Source organism: Ovis canadensis, chromosome 13, assembly GCF_042477335.2.
Source record: "Ovis canadensis isolate MfBH-ARS-UI-01 breed Bighorn chromosome 13, ARS-UI_OviCan_v2, whole genome shotgun sequence".
NCBI lineage: Eukaryota > Metazoa > Chordata > Mammalia > Artiodactyla > Bovidae > Ovis > Ovis canadensis.
In genome coordinates this window covers 62,442,375-62,463,701 of record NC_091257.1, presented here as the reverse complement: position 1 = coordinate 62,463,701, position 21,327 = coordinate 62,442,375, and the positions used below count along the sequence as shown (strand labels likewise).

General features: G+C 44.4%; 1 protein-coding gene and 1 non-coding gene across 2 annotated transcripts in view; both read right to left on the bottom strand.

Moving 5' to 3' along the window:
- Positions 1 to 9,602: 9,602 nt before the first annotated feature.
- The window catches only part of CDS2 (CDP-diacylglycerol synthase 2), a 43,636-nt gene continuing 31,911 nt past the window's right edge, over positions 9,603 to 21,327 (bottom strand). The window contains exons 5-13 of the mRNA XM_069548020.1: positions 19,469 to 19,608; positions 17,616 to 17,674; positions 16,895 to 16,977; positions 13,801 to 13,888; positions 13,239 to 13,307; positions 12,293 to 12,445; positions 10,677 to 10,796; positions 10,139 to 10,242; positions 9,603 to 9,895 (exon numbers count right to left, since the gene is read on the bottom strand). Of these exons, the coding sequence (XP_069404121.1) occupies positions 9,763 to 9,895; positions 10,139 to 10,242; positions 10,677 to 10,796; positions 12,293 to 12,445; positions 13,239 to 13,307; positions 13,801 to 13,888; positions 16,895 to 16,977; positions 17,616 to 17,674; positions 19,469 to 19,608 (949 nt within the window). The 3' untranslated portion in view covers positions 9,603 to 9,762. The remainder of the gene's footprint in view (positions 9,896 to 10,138; positions 10,243 to 10,676; positions 10,797 to 12,292; positions 12,446 to 13,238; positions 13,308 to 13,800; positions 13,889 to 16,894; positions 16,978 to 17,615; positions 17,675 to 19,468; positions 19,609 to 21,327) is intronic.
- LOC138417925 (small nucleolar RNA U6-53/MBII-28) lies at positions 17,988 to 18,083 on the bottom strand. The gene has a single exon (XR_011248343.1). It is a non-coding gene; the product is annotated as a small nucleolar RNA U6-53/MBII-28 (small nucleolar RNA).

Sequence of the window (21,327 nt, the reverse complement as noted above, 5' to 3'; positions counted from 1 at the left end):
AGGGCTCCCTCCCTGGTTCCTCTGCAGGATGACAATCATGACCTTGGTAGGTAGGGGAAACTAGAGACAGAAGCCCACACATCAGCCCACAATCATTCTCTGGGGCTTTCCACCCAACTGCCTATCCCCTGAATAACCAAATACAGAAGTCACTCTTGCTTTCCCACCCTCAACCTCCCCTGCAAGAAATCAAAAAGATAATGATATACTTCCTCCTCTACAACCGCAGCCTCCTTCCCCAGGAGGCTGCAGGTCTGCTGTCAGATGGGATTGGAGCCACCTGAAGACAAGCTCCACCCAGGTCCATATCCTGGCCTGAGAGCTGGATTGGAGTTTCTGAGGAAAGAAAATCTCTGTAAAGAGACGGAGGGAGTGGCCCTAGCTGTAAAGAATTGGATCCTCAAGTTAAGAAAAGGTGGCAGGGGGTTGGGGGCTCAGCTGTGGACCTCAACTCTTCGATGATTTCATCCAGTATCCCGGCTCTTACAGAATAATATCCACAGTGACCACGCCCCTGGCCTGGACATCCTCAAGTGGGTATTTCACTACTGCATCCAAAACCAAAATACTGATCTTCCCTCTGGTCCACCTCACACCCCAATTCTGTCTTCCCACCACAGCCTTCTTCAGCTCAAAAAAACAGTAATTCTATTCCTTAAGTTGCCAGGGTCAACAATGTCACAGCCATCCTTGACTCCCCCTCTACTCTCCCCAGCCACGCAGAATCCTTCAGCACATTGTGAGGATCTGACAATTTCGCACAGCATCACCGGAGCTCGGCACCATCCTCTCTTGCCCGGACTGCTGCTGCTCCCTCCTCCCGCCCTTGCCCCTCTGAAATCCAGTCTGAGCACGGTAGCCAAGTGACCCTTCGAAAACAAACATCAGATCAAGTCATTCCTTGGCTCTAACTCTCCAACAGCTTTTCATGTTGCTCAGAGTACAAGCCAGTGGCCTTGGCCCCGCGTAATTACGCACACTCATTCCTTGCCACCACTCTCTCCCCACTCACCCTGTTTCATCCACCACTGCTGCTCCTGAGGGCAAACGTGTCTGCATTTGTTCTGCACCTGCCTGGGATACCCTCCCCCCACCCCCTCAGGCGTGTGTCCATTTGCCCAAACATCACTGTGGTACAGCAAGGCCCTTCCTGAGGGCCCTGTTTACAACTGCGGCCTCTTCTCAGCAGCATTTCCTGGTCCCCTCTCCCAGCTAGTTTCTCCATCTACACGCCTTTTTCACATGCTTGCCACCTTCTCCACAATGGGCCCCATGTGAACAGTGATTGTGTCAGCTTTATTTTTTGCTGCTTCCCCAAGATCCAGCCAGGGTCTAGCACAGGGAAGGCACCCCACCAATGTTTGCTGAATGTGTGGAGGGCATCAAGATCTGGCTGTGAGGGCCCTCGGGGGGCAGGGTACCAGATGCAGACAGTTACAAAGGCGCCCTGGGAGGTGGAGGCTGACAGCACTGACTCAGGACTGAGTAGGCAGACCTCACAGGCCTGGGCGAGCCGAACCTTCAGTCAATGGACTGAAGACCAGGGACCTCCTTGGCTCCAGCACCACAGGAGCCCATGAGAGCAAGGTAGTAAAGGAAGACTGCTAACGCCGGGGATCTCATCACGGAAACTGGTGGCTTGGAGTCAGCTTTAGTTGGATTTAGGAAAGTAAACGCAGTATCTTTTAACCCTTAGTGTTGGGAAGCAATTCACTGCAGAAATCCCACCATTTAGGGTCCCCATAGGTGAGAAAGATAGAGGTCCCTATCCAAAAGGGAAGCAACCCTGTCCTACTGGCCCAAGGCATTAAGTCCCAGGACTAAAGACCCAGGGCAGCCCTTACCCTCCCACCAGGGCTAGCGTCACCAGGAAAGTTGTCCTGGGGTGGGGAACACGTAGACCTCTCAGGTCAGGTGCTGCTGCTGATGGGACAGTAAGATGAGCAGGAGTCAGGCAGCCAAGGGGAGCTAGGGAGGGAGAGACGAGGAATCAGGCAGGGGAATCATCATGTGCAAAGGCTAGGAGACAGAGCAACCGGGACAAAGAGAGGACAGCAGGAGCATGGCTGTGAGAGGTGAGACCTGAGCATGGGTTCAGATGGGGTGGGGGCGGACTCAGCAGCAAGCCTCCGCTAAGGTCACAGGAAGGCACCAAACAGATAAATCTCACCCCGCTGTTGTGTAAGGATGGAGCAATGTCTTTCTCACCTATAGGGACCCTAAATGGTGGGATTTCTGCAATGAATTTCTTCCTAACACTCAAGGTTTAAAGGAGCAAAGGCGACTAGGCAGTAGGGAGCCAGCTGGCAGTCAGGATGAATCTGAAGAATACTTAGAAGGCAGAATGGGCAGGCCTTGGTCACTGACAAGATCACTCCCAGAACAGAACTGATGGTGGTCAAGCAATACTGGACTGGGGCAGGTCCTAGGTTTGGCCATGCAAAGTCCACATGAAGAGATCTCACAGGCCCATGAGGTTAGGGGTGTAGACTTGGGAACCACAAGACTGTGATGACTAGAGCCCTGAGAGTGGGCAAGAACACTCAGGAAAGCATTCAGTGGGGGCGGGGAGAGAGTCTCTGGCAGAATCTACCATCTCAGGGCAGGACTGGTGCGAGGAGAGATGCCCAGAAAAGCAACTGAGGAGGAACAGCCAAGGCAGGAGGAGGAAAGGCAGAAAGCTGGAGTGCAAGTGGTGAAGGTCAAGGGCAGAGGATGTCTCTAGAAGCAGGGATTGGTTGGCAGCATTCTGGAAAGTGACACTGGTTCCATACAAACCCCCATAACTCATAGCAAGTCAGCACTCCCCCCATCAGATACCACAAACGATCTAGAATTTAACAGGTGTTTATTTGTGCAATAGGAAGATCCAGATGTATAAATACAAATACTTTCCAAGGTACAGTTTATCATGATCTGACACTGCACTGAAAGAGAATCAGTTCAATACTGATCAGACAGTGCACAGAGAAAGGTCAGCTGTGGCGAAAAACACACAGATTTAGTGAAATGCCAGAGGCAGGGCCAGGACAAAAAAAAAGTGAAAGTGTTCGTCACTTAGTCGGATCCAACTCTACGCGACCCTGTGGACTGTAGCCCACAGGTTCCTCTGTCCATGGAATTCTCCAGGCAAGAATACTGGAGTGGGTAACCATTCCCTTCTCCTGGGGATCTTCTTGACCCAGGGATTGAACCCAGGTCTCATAGACTGCAGGTGGATTCTTTACTGTCTGAGACACTGCAGTGGGCTTCACTTGACTACAAGGCACTTCCCAGCAGGGCCAGGGAGATCATTTCTATGTTTGGGGAAACCTCATTAAACAGACCTTCAGGGTGAACAGAACTAAGAAAGTGCCTGACTCACCCAACACCACTAGGCTTCCCAACAATCTTCAATAGAGGGGCCTCTTCTCTCTAACACTTCTGTCTTCCCCTCCTGTTTTTAGAAAGTATTAAACATCAATAAAAATTAAAACTTGGTATCATCATCAACTCCAGAAGAGAATCCACAATCCATGAGCACTGAGTCTCCATGGATGGCCTTCTGAGCTCAGTTGCTGGTCCCCATACCCCCAAGACACATAGGGCTAGCCTCTCTGCTACCCACGCTTTTCTTGCCACCACCCCTGGGGCTTCTCAACAGTGCTCTGGCTGGACTACAAACCACTGTACCCTGCCCCTGCCTTTTTTTCTCTTGGCTCCAAGTCCTTTGATTATACTGGCCCTGATGCCTGCTCAGCTCTTTCCCTTTGTAATCAGCTCCCAGATACCCAGCCATTGTGACATAAGGCAGCCACACAGAACTGTGTCTATGGATTTAAATTTAATAGCACACAAAGGACATCCTTATAAGATGTATGTACATTCTCAACCCCCTTCCTATTCTGGCATTCCCTGGCACAAAGCCAGCAAAACCAGCACATGAACTTAATGGAGGTAAGAAATGGGTACTCCAGCAGCTGAGGACAGGGATTGCGCTATGGGTGACGTCAGCAAACAATTTCACCAGCTGCTAAACCAACTACAGCCTCTGAGCACTACATAAGGGAAGTGCTCAGAAAGTTTCAAAGAGCTCGGCCCTGCCCGATACCTGGGAGACCACAGCAGAAGCTACTTTAGCCCAAGGCTCAGAGGGTCCCTGCCCCCAGTTTGGAGCCATTTTTTTCTCTACAGATAAAAAGCTGCCTGGGTCTACTAGGTTTAATAACGAGTGAGGAAGTGCCAGTGCCAGGCCTTGCAAGCACACATCCAGAAGAGTGGGATGGCAGGCCCAGAATAAGTCCATCACAACAGCTGCTTACCATCCCTCCACAACCATGTTCCTGCTTCCTGTCATAATCATTACTTCATCAATTAACTGAAAGGGAGAGACTATCACTTAAACACAATGGGCCCTTGGGACTGGTCTTCATTCCACACTAACACTCAGGAAACAGTCCAGTCAAGCCAGTGGGTCTAGGTTATTATTCTATCGGCTCAAGAACTTCATGGATCCCTCCTGTCAATGCCATTTCTTCAATGAAGAATGGTCTTCAGTTCAGTTCAGTTGCTCAGTCGTGTCCAACTCTTTGCGACCCCATGAATCGCAGCATGCCAGGCCTACTTCACACATATCCTCCCCCACTCCTGTCTGCGTGCAGAAAACTAAAAAGAAATAGTTTTCGTTCAATATAGTGCATAGTCTCCATTCATGAATCACCCCTGTGATCCTTTGCTAACCTAGAATCCAAGAGAAACAACCTCCATCATTTATCCCCAAGTGGCCACCTGCCATCTACTCTGTTATCACTCTAAAGAAAACAAGAAACACAAAGCCCCTGACTTGTTACATGTAAGGACTTAAGTGAAAACCTTCAGGCCTTCCCTCTGTACTGTCATCTGCTACAGAGGTCTCTCTCCCACTCCTCTTGGCCCCCAGCACATCCACTTGCCCAGAGGAGTGCTGCAGGTTCCTGAGCTGTGTGCAGAGCCAAGGGGAACACTGAGTCAAGTCACAGGGAGGGCAGCACCACTGGCCAAGAGGAAAGGGCCTCCTTCCCCACGGAAATCAGACCAGGGGCAGCAGGAGGTGAGCAAGAGCTCAGGCAAACCATTCCTACGAGGAAGGGAGAATTCAGGAACATGTCTACATCCTCGTTTCATCAGGCTGGCTTTCTAAATGAAGTGGGAAGCACTCAGCTGCTGTAGGCAGGTGTTAAGGTTGGACTGCTTCTCTCTGAAGGAGAATGTGGTCACTGTCTAGACTTTGAACAGTCAGGCTATGTACAGGGTAGGGGTAGTGTAATGCCTGAGAACCAGTCTCCAGAGTTATACAACAGGATTCAATAAAGTTACCAGCAGGATTCAATAAAACCTATGTGCCAGGTACTGTGCTAAATGCTTACATGCATTATCTCAAAATCCTCACAACAATCCCGAAAGGGAGGTGCTATGATCAGAGCCAAGTGAGTTGGAACTGTACCTAGTAACCTGCCCAAACCCAGGGCTATTTGAGCCCAAAGTCCATCTCCATAACCACTGCACTTAGCCTGTCATGATGCCTCATTTTCCTCTTGTATAAAATGGAGATAATACCTGATTAAAGGTGTTTTCTGGATTAAAAGAGAATGTATCGTTAGCACTGTGCCTGGGACTTTTAAGCACTATTACTGCAATTATTAATAAACACACTGCCAGTAACTTAATGACTCAAGTAAAAAGGAGCTTCAACAGATAGGCATTTGGTAAGAGGGGAAGCAGAGGCAGGGTTTTCAAGAGCCAATGGATGTAAAAGCCACTGGCCACGGAATTCTAGACTTCACCTATTCTGGCATTCTATTCTCATTAATTATCTACATGTCCTAAAACACCAACACTTCAGCACCCAAAGTAGACCTTCCAAACCACCCTCCCAGCTAACATCTCTTTGCCTTGAAAATGTGCTGACACATGTGGACAAGGTGAAAGCCTCACTCTGCCCAGAGGCAGTCACAGGCAAGAAGAGGAGCCTGTAGCCCAGCTGAGCGGCCAGGTGAGTAAGGCCACTGCTGGTCAGCCTGAAACGGTTAAGGGACAGTGCTGGGAGGAAGAGAAAGATGGAACCACCTTCAGATAGAAATAGGCAGAAAGCAGCTGGGACTACACTCCTTGCTGAGAATGGGCCCATCTTCTGCAGGGAATGTGGGTAAGCAGGGTCCAGGACCAAGAGGAGGTAGGCCTGAATGAGCCCTTAAATTAGGCTCATTATCCCCACTTGGTCCAAGTTCAGCACCCTGTGTAGGCTGTGCCACAAGGCCCCCATCCAACAAGGGGAAACAAGTCAGGAGGTGGGAGTGGGTAATCTCTTTAATAAGCAAAAGCTGGGTAACTGCATGGAGAGTGATCAAGGGAAAAGGAAGTTTGTTTTGACAAGGCAGAATAGTGTCCAAGAGTCAAACTCTCTCTTCAGAGCTGATGGTTTTTTCCAGACACTCTTTCAGAGGCCCCACTGCAGAGAAGCAGAGTAGGTTGGCCCATGGTTTGTTGTCTTGTGATGTGTGTACAAGTCACCTAGACATCCTCCTCGTAGCCTTTTCTTCCCACCTTGACTGTGGAAGAATAGGAACCCTGGGCCTAAAGGAAACTATCCCCTCCACACTCCCCTCTTTCCTCAGCACACAATCACAATGCACAAGAAAGGTGGGCACAACTTGAGTAACTCCCAAAACAAAAGGCAATGGTGCCTAAGGCATCAGTGACCCAGAAAGAAGTTTCAGCTGTGCCACATCTATTAGAATGATGCAAATCGACTTCCCTGGAAATCAACCTTGGGCAGGCTTCTTAGGGAGCAAGGCCACTGCTTTCCAGTTTTCTAACAATGACATTCTTTGTCCTGAGACAGTCACATAGCCCTGACCCCCAGCAATGTCAGGGATGCTCCTGAGCCTGGTAGGGTCTCTCTGACAGTCTGACGATCTGAACTTACGGATCTATTCGAACCGGTCTCCAGCTAACTCAGCAACTAGTTCACTCAAATCAAAGGGTCTGTTTAGTCTCTATTCAAGTGTATTTTTAGAATCTCCTGATACAATATAAGTTACAGGATAAAAAGCCCAGTGGGGGAAAAATAAAAGACCATAAATTGTTTCAACGTCTACCTGTGTAAGGTTAAAAATTACATTTTGCCCCTTCTGAAAAAGACATTAGATTTCAAACCTACTGATTTCAAGTTCCCCCCAAGCCTTCAGCTTCCTCATCGGCAAAGGTCTCATGCCTTTCACCAGAGATAACACAGAAAGCTATTGTGAGAATGCATTGAATTCAAATTGGAAAACAAAACAAAAATCTCTAAATAAGGGCTGCACAAAATCAAGTGGGAAACATAAAACCATACAGGGAAGAAACTGAATTCATGACAAGAGGGCATACAATTTGTCACATTTTATTTCTCACACACACAAAAAAATGGATCTAGAGCAAGTTATGCCACTCATTAAGATGTGCACAGCTGTGTGTTACAAGTCTCTGGAAGCTTGTCTGTTCAGTGAAAGATTTTCAATAAACGGGAAAAAGAAAATCAGTGTGCTATATAGACACAAGGTGGTGTCTGTCTCCTGGCTACTTCCTACGAAATTCCCCTATTTCACCAGAAAGCATGTGGGAAACCAGAAGGAAACAAAACCCTAGCTGACCCTCAGGCTCTCTGGATGGCAGCTCTGTTGAGCTTCCAGCTGCCATTTCCTGGAACCCTCATCAGCAGCCATGTCCACAGGTATGTGCCAGGCTCCCTGATCCCAAAGGTGGCTCTCTGCTGCCAGGTCCCAGCTGAGATTTCCTGTCCCCAAGGACCCACCTATCTGCCCACAGTGGGACACCATGAGACAAATGAAGCGCCATTCTATCTTTGGTTTGGGGAACCAAGTTCATTCTTCACTCAGAAAACTAGATTCATTGCTCTACTCTAAGATTTATTGCTGAGGACAAGCATTTTAAGGAAAAGTATTTAGAAAAGGCATGTAAGCACTTAATTTTTGCGTGCCCAGGACATGACTCAACACCTGCAAGCAGCCTCTGCAAGTACGTATACTTGCTCAGCCAGAATCATGGAATATGGGAACTAGAAGACAGCTCAGAAAATGAGAACCCACAGTGATGTGTCCTGCCCAGTGCCACATGGCCAGCACTGAACACACATTCTGTTTTTAAGGGGGCCTTAGATTTAGAAAAGCCATTTACTGAAACAGAAATAAAAGTTCAGAAGAAAGAAGCTGCTGCACGTAGACGGTTACACAGTGACTGTGAACACAGACATCAAGAGGGGTCTGGCCTGTGCTGGACACCTCAGTGACTTGGGCTGGCTGCGAGCGTCCACAGATACAGTAAGGTTAAGATAAACACAAAGAAAGAAAAGCAGCACCAGACCAAGGTGCTGAAACAAGCTGTTACACCCCCGTTTGGCAATGAGAACCACCATGGCACAGAATAATGAAACACATTTGGGCACCAATCTCTCTCCCCTCTACCCCCTTGCTTATTATCCTGACAAAGAATGTATATTCCAAAAGTCAACCTCACTCTTCTAATTAAAAGAAAAAAATAAATAAATCACAATTTAAAAAGAAAAAGGTCCCGCTGTAAAATACAAACTACATTTAAACTGGTCACATTATACAAGTGTGCATTTAATCTTCAGAAGCTTCAAACCTCTGGGTTGGGTTATGCAGAGTTGTAAGCAGGACTTTGTGGTTTCAGTGAAGAAGTCATGGTAATTGAAATCACTGTAAGAAATAAGTGATTTTTAAAGCACACAAACAGATATACACTTGCCTTAAGAGTAATATATATATATATATATTAATATATACAACACAGCAGCTACATGGGTGGTCAGCCAGGTCAAGGGCATGGGTCTGTGAACAAGAAGCCCTCTGCTCCCTGCCTAATGAGGAAGCCCCCAGAAAGGATTCAGCAGCAACAAGTCTATAGCACAAATGTGAACAGCATCATCCCTGAAAAGACCCAGTTAGCCAACTGCCCTATAGGAGCCACTTGAGCCTAAACCCTGTGGGAAAAGACCTAGTTACAGCATCCTACAGCATACACTTGAAATAGAACAGTGTGGCTTTTTTCCAGACTATTATAATTTTTCATGCCTTTTGAAAAAAATTAAAACTGAAACCTTCTTCAGTCTGTGATGAAGTGAGGTGAATCCATATCAAAAAGCAAAGCTCACAGTCCACAGGATTTCATGAACAGAATGCTTATCTGATTAATAAGCCTTCATCCTTCTTCCCTCAGAAGGCAACCCTCCTGTAGCTCCAAGGCAGGGATTATTGAGAAGCCCAGGAAAAGCACTCCAGTAGTAAAGACATCCAAGCTGTGTAACTCTTCCCTGCTGGGGGTCAGCTACAAAGACAGTCGGTGGTGGGGGGCCTAAACTAGACAAACACAGATGAATGAGTGTCCACTCTGATCAGGCCCAGAAATGGAAGCTCCAGCTTAGGAGCTAGAAGCACCAAGCAGGCACTCCAGAGCTGGGCAACACTGTCTTCCAGGATGTTAAAAGCTTTGGTTTTAAAAACAAAAATTGACTTCTTTCCAACTCAAAGCTATAGGTTACTCACAACCCAAATCATAAGCATATGGACTGTATACACCGTAGATTTTTTTTTTCAATCCACAAACAGAAACACTGGTTTAAAAAAAAAAAAAGTGAGTTGAAGCTTGTCTTTGTCCAGCTAGGCTTGCCTGGGAGCCCTGCCCCTCACTCAGCCCTGTTTCGGCTCTCCTGGCCCTGGGTGGCCCCTACTTGTCCTCTGTGGCAGCTGTCAGCATCCCCTTGTCGGTCAGGTGAGACTTGAGCGTGTTGAAGATATGGAGTTGCTGATCTGGCCTCAAGGTCAGGAACTGCTGAACCAGCTTACTTGGGTTTGGGCCCCTGCAAGAGGATGAACAAACAACACTGAGCAAAGCAGGAGCCAAGCACTTCAAGGGCCTGATTATTTTAGTGGCTGTTCCCTTCCTGGATCCTCTACTAATGGAGGGTAGGCGGGGACCTCAGAGAATCCATAACTAATAGCAACTGAAAACTTCATTCATATTTGGGATTTTTTCACTCAAACTGAGAAGTAGATGAAATTCTAAAATCCGCCAACTTGGTTCAGACAGAAAGGTACTATACCTGATAAAACTAGCAATATACACATTGACAAAGGTGGCCATCAGATACTGGCAGTCAAAGCGATCCATGATGCCTCCATGGCCAGGAATGGTATTGGCAAAGTCCTGTTAGAGGAAGGAAAGGATTGGTGAGCCTGGCTTCATCCAAGTCAAAGCCTTGTCTATGGTCACACCTCAGTGTCCACCTACTCTACTCTACAGCTGAGGGCAACAGAAAGTGAAAAGTATTGATTCAGGTGCTGAAGCTATAGTATACAATCCTATTAAATTATAAAACATCTCTTTCGAAGAAAGATTAACATAAAAAATTATCATCAAACTGAAATCCAACCACAGAATTTTCTTAGAAACAAGGTATCTTCCTTTATCCTACTTAAATTCCATGCATGGGTGAAGAGTACATATTAACAGTCAGGGTTCACAGTCTGGTATTCTGAAGGGGGTGGTAGTTGATGAGGTGAGACAGGAGGAGGAAGGCAGAGACGGTGAAAAGGGGCCTGGCTGGGAGACAATGAGAGGAACAAAAAGGGTTTTCCTACTTTGATCTTAAAGGCTCGTTTGAATCCACTAGCGAAGAACCCTCCGAAGGGGCCGATGAGCGAGGCAAAAGTAGAGAGGGCAATGCTGTGAATCTGGAAGGGGTACATCCGCACTGTTTTCTAAAAAGAACAAATGAAATCAGTTCAGATGCCTGCAAGCCCAGGCTTATTACTTGTTACCATAAAAAAAAAAAAAAAGACAAAAAACCACATCTTTATGAAACTATATCTCCCCCCAAAATTAGAAAAAAGACTGGTTTAGGAGTTCTCTTTCTGCTAAATCTCTAATATACTGCTTAACAGAGGACATTAACATATTATGCGTTCAGTCTACAGCAATATGTTTTGTTTGAAGTATATGAAGAAAATCCAGTCCTACAAGGATACATCATTGAAAAAAGAAGATTATTTTAGCACTGTCTTTTCAGATAATTACAGGGATTCTTTTCTGATACTACACCAAAACTTGACAAGTGATAGGTTTCTAAAAAGTTGGTGCAATGTGGAATCTGAAATCCTATCAATAATTTTTTTGTACTCTCACATTAAAATCCATTGGTCTATACTGCACTTTGAATAGATCATTTTATCCATGTATGACTGTAACACCATGCACTGGCCATTTCAAAAATACTGGTTTAATAAGTTACATAAATCTGCCACATGTAAACACATTTTGCCATACAATGTCAAAATGTCATATGTTAAAATCACCACAGATTCCATCAGAAAAGTAAGTATTTAAGAAGTTATCAAACTTAAGTGGCAGGTATATACTTTCCAAAATTCTAATTTTTACTTGAAAACCAAATTTTATCATTGGTAACAATTATTGTCAGTTGTTTTCTGGAAGTGACAAATCTCACTTCATTTCTTTTTTAAGAAAAATGCCTGCCAAAAACCTATATGAAAACCTATAGTTTCTCATTTCTTTTCAATTAAAATTTATGTCCCCATAAAAAAGCCGCCAGTACAGCTCAGAAGTCAAACAGGGGCACACAAACTCTTCCTTTAGGTAAGCACTGTCCTGCAGCAGTCAGCAGAAGCATTTTATGTATACTTTCCATTTTGGCACCAGAGTATTAGGAGGTGTATAGTCAAGGATCAAGATTTAATAAAATTAATAATTTTACTATTTCATCAAAGACACTGTTAAGATAAGCTGGATAGGTCTTCTTGTGAGTGTGTGGCACAATGAATCCGATGACAGTCCAGTTTGGTGCCACTGCCTCCACTCACGCTAAGGTGTCAGCGGGCTTACCCACCACTGCTTTTGCACCACCATGGCAAATGATGACAAAATGAAAAAGCAAATGATGTCATTATGTTATGAAGAAAACAACTGTGATCTCACAGATACCCTCAAAGCATCTCAGGGTGCCCCAGGACCCAAAAGCACACTTTCAGAACTCTGGTCTTAATAGTTTGAGGTAGGAAGAAACATCTCCTGTCCTCTCCCTGAATTGACTTAAGCAATTCTCTTTCATCTTGGGGTTTACAGCTTTGGGGAGGGAAGAAGCTAGGTTTTTTGAGGGAAGGCAGTGGTGGAGAGGGGGCTCTCTCTTTGTAGTCACTAACCAGCCAAGGATCATTCGTCCCATGTGAGTGGCACATACCCAGCCAATGATCGATTGGATCACCCCAGGAATATTGTATTCCTGCAGCCGAAACAGGCCCGAGGGCTCACAGTCCACAGTGAAGCTGTTGGTATCATTGTTGTACTCCACAGGGCAGACAAAACATCTGTACCCAGACATCACATAGGACAGCTGAGGATGAGAACAGACAGACAAAGGAGACAAGTTCCAGCCATCTTGCCTGGGCAGTAGCCACCTGGTTAGGCCATGCTCCTCACAGTACCTAGCACCCTAATTGCAAGCTATGCACTAAATCAGAGGTTCATGTTTCACCATAGGTGTTATTTTACCTGAACTCTGGAAAAAAATGAAAAAGAGACTTACAGCTTACTGAGGCCTCACATGTACTTGCTTAAACAACCAGGTCCTGAATAAATCCAGGAAAGACCTAAAGGAATCTGGGCAAGAACTATAAGAAGTTTTGTCCTATTTGAAGAACCTATGGTTCATTTTTCTCAGGATCTCTTAATTCAAAATGACAAGTGGTAAGGGGAGCAGTATAGTGAGAGGGCGACAACCAGGAGGAAAGAAGTAGACACCCTCTAGAAAGGGGTGGTAAGTCACTCCCCTCCAGGCAAGGCACACGCCGGAGAAAATCTGGGTTAGAATGGCATGTCCCACCTCACCTCTCACTCTCAGGGAAAGTGACAAAAGCCTGACTGTGAACACCATCTCCTGAGTGTCACCAGGCCTCGCCAGCGTGAGAGGAGTACAAGCTGTGCATGGCCTCCGCTCCTCTACCGCCAAGACGCGGCCTGAAGCCTGGCAGACAAAGGGCAGATGCTGCTGCCCTGCCATGTTCACGCCCTGCTACAGGGCAAGGCTGCCATTCAGCAGGACAGAGTCCTTGGCCTTGGGAGATGGGCTCTGAAGGTGGGTGGGAGGCCTCTACCCAACCCTCACCCAGCTGGGAGCCACTACCTACCAGAAGGCCAAAGACCACAGTAGCAAAGAAGCCCCCAATGAAGCCTTCCCAGGTCTTCTTCGGGGACAGCTGCGGACAGAGAGCAAGTTCTTAACAAAATGCATTTCGATAATCCTGGCTTTGGGAACAATGACTGTTTAAAGTCTTTCTACTATTAAAAAACCTCATTCAATTAACCACTTCACTTTCTAAAATACCCCATACTTGGTTTCCTTGTATAGCCTGAGAGCCCTCAGTGTCCTTTCTGTTTCAATTGGTCAAATAATTTAATTATGAAACAGTAAACTAATTAAATGACAACATTCTAATTCAGATCAAAGCCCCAAAAGTGTACCTACACAGTCTAAAATATTTTCTCTATCAGCTCTTTATTTTTTTCCACAGAAGTAATTGTTAAGTCTTCCTTTGGCTTTTCTCTTGAATCTAATTTATTACTAGCCTTTCTCCAGGATGACATGAAGATGTACACGCCATGCAGATCTCTTCCGTCTCCCAAGCTGATCTACTTGAAAGCACTACCCTCACCTCACGGTAATGGTCCATGTTAGGGTGATCCGTTTACCTTGATAAGTGGGGTCCGACCAAAGAAGAAGCCAAACATATAGGCCATGATGTCATTACAGATCACACAAGAAATGGGGACAATGAACCTGGGAAATTAAACCAAAGTAAGAATCAACTCTACCAAAATGATACCTCCAAAGTCCACAAAACAATGCTACTCATAAATTTCAGTACCAAAATAACCACATAGTACTTATTACCCATTAAGGAATAAGTTTAAAAGAAAAAAAAAAAAAACAAAAACGCCACCAAGTATCTATATAAAATGTCATGTTCTTTTTTCATTACAAAGTAATATAAAATTAAGTATACAGAAAAGAAAAAATAAAAAGTTATCCTTCTTTCTCCTATTCCTATCTCCATTCTCCAAAATAACTACTTTTAATCATTTCTGACTCTTCTTCTAGTAGTTACTTCCATTATTCTGTTACATTTATTATCTATTTCATAATTGACTTTTCTTTTTTTTTTTTTTTTACTGTTTATTACTAGCTCTAATAAGCCAAACTTTTCCCCAGGACTACACAGACAGCAAGACCATGATTTAGCCAGATTTATCCTCTGCCTCCTTCTGCTAGTGGTCTGATCATCCCTACCACAAAAAAAGGGGGGGACAGTTTCCACACTTGTACCGTCTCTCTCTTCTCACTCTCTATTCTCTGACAGTCACTTTTAAAATTTTTTTTAATTTCCTCTATAGTTGAACATAATATACATAAATCCTAGCCCCTCATCTCGGAGAAGGCAATGGCACCCCACTCCAGTACTCTTGCCTGGAAAATCCCATGGACGGAGGAGCCTGGAAGGCTGCAGTCCATTGGGTCACTGAGGGTCGGACATGACTGAGCGACTTCACTTTCACGCATTGGAAAAGGAAATGGCAACTCACTCCAGTGTTCTTGCCCGGAGAATTCCAGGGACAGGGGAGCCTGGTGGGCTGCCATCTATGGGGTCACACAGAGTCGGACACAACTGAAGTGACTTAGCAGCAGCCCCTCAACTACAGGCTTTATTTTTCTGACTCACTGTTTGTTAAGGGAGAGATTTAAAGCACCTATATCCACCCAACCACCCATATTATTTACTTTGTTGAGGCTTCCAGCACATATTCTCTGCTCTACAACTGTAATCAAGTCTTGAAGGTTCCATCTAAAAGCCAATAATTAGAGATTTTAATATGATTCACTCTAGAACAAAGTGGTATGTCTAGCCCTAAAGATGAGAACTTAGCATGAGCCTCTCTTTGGAATTACTTAACAGCACTCTGAAAGAGAGGAAGAGTATGCCTTCCCATTGTTTAAAACGTAATAATGCCCTCACAGTATGCCATTATCATTGTTTTAAACACAATAATGCCCTAAGGCTCTAAAGAACCTCTTGATGAGGGTGAAGGAGGAGAGTGAAAAAACCAGCTTAAAACTCAATACTAACATTTAGATGAGCTAGTCTTTACATGTTCTAAGCTCTTTATATATTTTTACTAATTTATTCCTCAGGCAGTAGGTATTACAGCATCTTCATTCTGAGAACGGGAAACAAAGGCATGGTCCGGAATCTTAACCACAGTACTTTAGTATCTCTGTTGCTGTTGTTCAGTGGCTAAGTCATGACCAACTCTTTGCAACATGCTAAGCTTCCCTGTCCTTCACTATCTCCTGGAGTTTGCTCAAACTCATGTCCATTGAGTTGGTGATGCCATCCAACCATTTCATTCTCTGTCACCCCCTTCTCCTCCTGTCCTCAATCTATCCCAGCATCAGGGTCTTTTCTAATGAGTTGGCTCTTTGCATCAAGTGGCTTCAGCATCAAGCTTCAGCTTCAGCATCATCCTTCCAATGAATACTCAGAGTTAATTTCCTTTAAGAAATCTGGTTTGATCTCCTTGCCGTCCAAGGGACTCTCAAGAGTCTTCTCTAGAACCACAGTTCAAAAGTTACTGAATGTGGTCCAACTCCCACATCCATACATGACTACTGGAAAAACTGTATCTTTGACTAGACAGACCTTTGTTGGCAAAGTGATATCTCTGCTTTTTAATATGCTGTCTAGGTTTGTCATAGCTTTTCTTCCAAGAAACAAGTGTCTTTTAATTTCATGGCTGCAGTCACAGTCTACAGTGATTTTGGAGCCCCAAAAATAAAGTCTATCATTGTTTCCATTTTTTTTCTCCATCTATTTGCCATGAAGTGATGAGACTGGATGCCATGATCTTAGTTTTTTGAATACTGAGTTTTAAGCCAGCTTTTTCACCGTCCTCTTTTACCCTCATCAAGAGGCTCTACACACTAGGATATGTCTTCACATTTTCACTAAAAGCATAGTTTCTTCAGTCAACCTATGGATTTCTATCAATGGTGATAGATTTCTTGCTGAAATCGCATTTGCAGAATAAAATCTACTAAGTATATTATTCTTTTGACACATTGCCAGATTCTATTTGCTATAGTTTATTTAGAATGGTATAGCTATAATCATGAAAAAAAAAATCAGTTTATCATTCTTATTTCTCCCTGTGTTTTTATCAGCTTTAATACTAAGGGTTAGATAAGACTCGCCAAAACTAGAGAAAGCCTGTGTGCAGTCATTAAGTAAATAAATAAATACTCAGCTGCTATCACTGGTCACTTTTTCCAGGTGTGGATTCTTATGGAATTTTCAAAGCTCTTTTATAATTATTGATCTGTTCAAGTTTTCTTCTTTGTGACTTTTACTCGGTGTCCTCTTGCCAGGAAATGATTTTTTTCTTCTAGATTTTTATATTTGTTGCCGTACAGTTGCACTGTCCTGGACTCTTTAAATATCCCTATACCTGTTGGTTTAGAACAGTGGTTCTCAAAGTGTAGGTCCTGACCAGCAGCATCAGCATCACCTGGGAATGTACTAGAAATGGAGTTCTCAGGCTTCACCCCATGGCTACTGAGGCAGAAAATCAAAAGTAGGGCCCAGCAATCTGTGTTGTAACTAGGCCTGCAGGGGCTGCTGATATGCTCAGGTGAGAACTGCCAACTTAGCAACTGGGGTTTCTCAGTCCTCTTATACATAAGAACACCCACAAAATAATAGGAAAAATGCCCCTCACTAACATCACTCACCAGATCATTCCTTCAAATAGGTTGTGGATAACAAGATGTGACTGTGTTACAACAATCAGTAATGTTACATGGGTCCAGCCAAACTGCAAAAGAAGATAAAGGATAAACTTTACCTGTCAGTGTACCCTGAAAGGAACTTCAAATAATAGCTAATACCAAACAGAAAATTGTTGAGAAACAGGTAGGAAAGATATCTGCTTCTGTATCTGTCTTATTGGAAATGAAAAGCTACAGAACAGGCCTTGAGAAGAACTATGTTTCCCAGCTACAGTTCCCAACAAAAGGAGGGTGCATGTGGCCCACCAGTTAGTCCTTTTATACTCCAAAAGCCTGGGTACCTCTTGTTTTCTTAGTAAGTATTTACTGAGAGATTAGGACACTCAGAGAGGGGGTGTTTTTAAGTTGAGGGAGCAATATAGCAGGTAGGATATCTATGGTCAATGTCTAAAGCTTTACCTAGAGCCTTACCTAGAGGCCATACTCAGATCCAGATGGGAGAGACTGCTTAGGGTATATAACAGTGATTAGGTCTAGGTGGATAAGAAGCCACCAAACTTCACAGAGGATGCCTCTTTCACCCTCCAGGTTTCAGATGCACAAGAAGAGACTACATTCCAAAGTTCTGAGTTATCACAGAAAGGATGAGAGGCCTGTGGAGTTTCTGCAGAATTTCACTTATAGCAAGAGTTTTGACACTGACCCATTTTGACACTACCCTTACCATGTAGAACTGCAATCGATAATGCTTCTTGACCAGACTCAGCACAAACATGCAGAATCCTAGTTTGAGAAGGAAAGAAGAGAAAGGGCAAAATGAATCACATTCTGCATTTATCTTTGTCCTAGTCATTTCCTTTAGCTGTCATATGGTCCTTTGCTAATTTCCTGGCAACAGCTAACCAGGGCACAAATCCACTGCCCAAGGGAATAAAATCAGTTATTCAGATGGGCAGTCAGAAGGGAAAAATGACTACTTCAAGACAATCAAAGCAAGACAGTATTTTAAAATTTTACAGATTACACTCAACTTAGGATACTGTTCACAAGATAGAAATGTTTTGATTCTAGAGCAGGGGCTGATAATGGTCAGGCCGGCTGCCAGTATTTTGTTAAACCCCCTGGCACCAAAGCAGGGCAATACTGCCCTAGCTGGTAGCTCAGTTAGTAGCGTGGCAACTCATCATCGAGGTTAGCTGCCCGTTTTTATAAACAAACTTTTATGAGAACACAGCCATAACTATTGGTTTACATGTTATCCAGGGTTTCTTTTTGTGCTACAATAGCAGAACTAAGCAGCTGCAGTAGAGACTCCACAGCCCCCAAAACCTGTAATATTATTATCTGGACCTTAAGAACCCAATCTCTATCCTAAAGAATAGGTCTGGCAGAATGGGGATCCACATGGTATAAGGCCAAGGTCATCCTTGCATCTCTCTCCTACTGACCCACATGACTAAAACCTCTAGGAAGAAAATGGATTTTACCCACAAGTGTGCTGGGTCCCTCAAAAGTAGCCCTCCCCAGAAGAGAGCATATCACTGTTCTAGACCTCTAGCCTCTCTTTGTGGGGCTGCTTCCAGGCTCTGAGGCATGCTTTCTGACTATCCTCAACACATCAGACCTCTCAGCAGTAGACTTCATATTCAGTAGCCAGGTGTCATTCAGAGAGCCAAGTATCACTATCAAGTTGATGAAAAAATAGGTCAGATTGAAATTTAGGTCAGAGTCAGAACAAATTTCCCACATGCCTCAAACTGGTTTTCAGGGTAACCATGAAGAACATTAGCATTATGTGAACTCATGTACAGTCTCAACTGAGTTTAGATTGATGGAGCAGTATACCGTTTGTCAAATTTCAATATAGCTTATCAAGTCCTCATAGTAACTCTGCCATTTTAACTCTAGGTTACAGGAGGGCTCAAAGAGTAAGCTCCTGGCTCTTCTGAAGTCACAGGTCTTTTAAAACCCAAATCAATAAGATTTCTAATGCACTATAGTGTCCCTTTTCTAAAATTAATTTTTATTGGGATATAGTTGATTTACAACATTGTGCTAGTTGCAGGTGTCTGGCAAAGTGAATCAGTTATATATATATATATATGCATACGTCCACCTTTTAGATCCTTTTCCCATATAGGTCATTACAGAGTTCCCTGTGCTATACAGTAAGTTCTTATTAGTTATCTATTTTATATACAATAGTGGGTATATGTCAATGAAAAGTCCTTTTTTAAATACAAGTTTCTGGATGATTTTGTTCTGTCACACTGCAGAATCTCTGCCAATAAGAGAGTCAGGACACAACAATGCTATGGGGTCCTTCAACAGAGGCTGAAACACACAGACAGGTGGCACAAACCACAGCCCCCACAACCACACAAGCCCCTCAGCCTCATTTCTCTTAGTAAAGAGCTACTACAGCTCATGTAAGGCAGAATCTTTAGTTCTGCTTTCCTGTGTGGTCAAAGTTAAGTCATCAAAACTTTACATGAACCAAGAAATGCCCCAACTCCAACTCAGCAGATATGCAAAAACAAGACATACGCAACAACTGGCAAGCCGCTTAACACATACCTGTTAGATAGAGAGTAAAGGAAATGAATCGGTGGTATTTACTGAGAATCCGCAGAGGCTCCTCTCTCTGGACCAGAGTGAAGAAATAATCCGTCACTGTTTCGCCATAGAAGAAATAATTTACACACAGCAGAAAGTACCTGTTAAAGAAGATAGATCACTGCCAAAGGGAGCACATATGGCCGCTCCCTTACAGCAAGGCTGTTAGGACCAGAGCAGCAGTCCACTCAACCCCTAAGAACCCCCCAGGCAGCTCACAGCAGGACAAGCAGACCACAGATCCCTGTCCTCTGGTGACCCTGTAGGTGAGATATTTATCTAGAAATTTGTGGCCTTCATTCCCTCTCCATTTATCACAAACTTGGGACCCAGTTTCTGCCCCTTCTATTGCACTGCCAGGTCTAACAACACTCAATCTGTAAGACAACCCCCATCCTGCCTCCTTGACCTTACTTCCACTCTTCCTGATAGGAACTCTGCATGCCTATTAAAACGAAATTTCTCTGGCTTTCTGTCTGTCTGTTTGGTTCCTCTCTTCTCCCTGCCTGGAACATCCTCCTCACTTACCCACTTTATCACTCATTGCTCAAATACCATTGTCTTCATAAAACCCTGCATGATCGAATGTGGTATCTGCCTCCCCTGCCTTTATTTCTATAGTGTGAAATACTTGTTCTTTTCACTAAGCAATTAATTATGCTTCATCTCAGACTGTCTTCCTCTCCGATGCCCGGCTCTGACACACAAATCTTTCGCTAGCATTAATTCTTCACTTGTTTATAACCTCTCTCCTCAACTAGGCTTCACTAGTGTTTCCGAGTATGAGAATGAGCAACCCAACTCTAAACACTCAATAAATGTCCAGACATCAAAGAAAGGGGAGAGCTTCTCTTATCTCTTCCATTTAAAAAAAAAAAAAAAAAAACTGTGGAAGTTCAAGAACTCCCAAACAAGCTTTGTTTTCTGTTACTTGAAAAACACTTCCTTTGAACAGTAACCACAGTCAGGGGTCAAACATCCTGAATATGTTAATAAAATTCATAACATTGCTTGCCAGCTATAGGAGACCCACAAGAGAAACCTAGGGGGCAGGCAGGGGGCAGGCACTGGCCCTGTGGTGACTGCAAGGCAGCTTATGCTTCTGGGAGACAAGGAAGCATCTCTGAGAAGGATGTGTCCAGCCCAAATATGAGCATGTCAGCTCCCTTGGCCATAACCAAGTTGCTGGGGCCCAAAACACTACTCTCTGGCCTGGTAAGTTATGAAATCAATGCCCAAGACCCAGCACAGCATAGTGAGAGGAGTCTGTATCTGCCCTAAGTCTTCTTAGTACTACACAATGCTCTGTTCACACAGCACCACCTCGGAAGAGTGTGGTCTATACAGCAAAAGGGTTTCAGATCAGGAAGGTGTCTTGGACATCATCTGCCCTACAGGTTTTGTTCTGGCTTCAAGACAGACAAGCCCAGAATTCTTTGGCAGTCCAATGGTTAGGACTTGCTCTCACTGGCCAGGCCCAGGTTCAATTCCTAGGCAGGGAACTAAGATTCTACATGCCACATAACAAAGCCAAAAAAAAAAAAAAACCTAAGGACATCCAAGCCCTTTCTTAGGAGGAGAAAGCAGAGCTCCTCTGAGGAGCCCAGATCCCCTGCATTCAGTCTCACTCCTATCCACTGGCACCCAAGGAACCTCAAAGAAACTAGGACTCCAAAACCACAGGTTGAAAAGCACTGACTAGGTCTCTACTATCTATTTTAAGGATGAGGAAGCCAAGTTCCAGAAACAATATAACACCAGCATGGACAACTCCCAGATGACTGTTGTTGGATGCTGGGATACCAGAGCATGAAAAATGT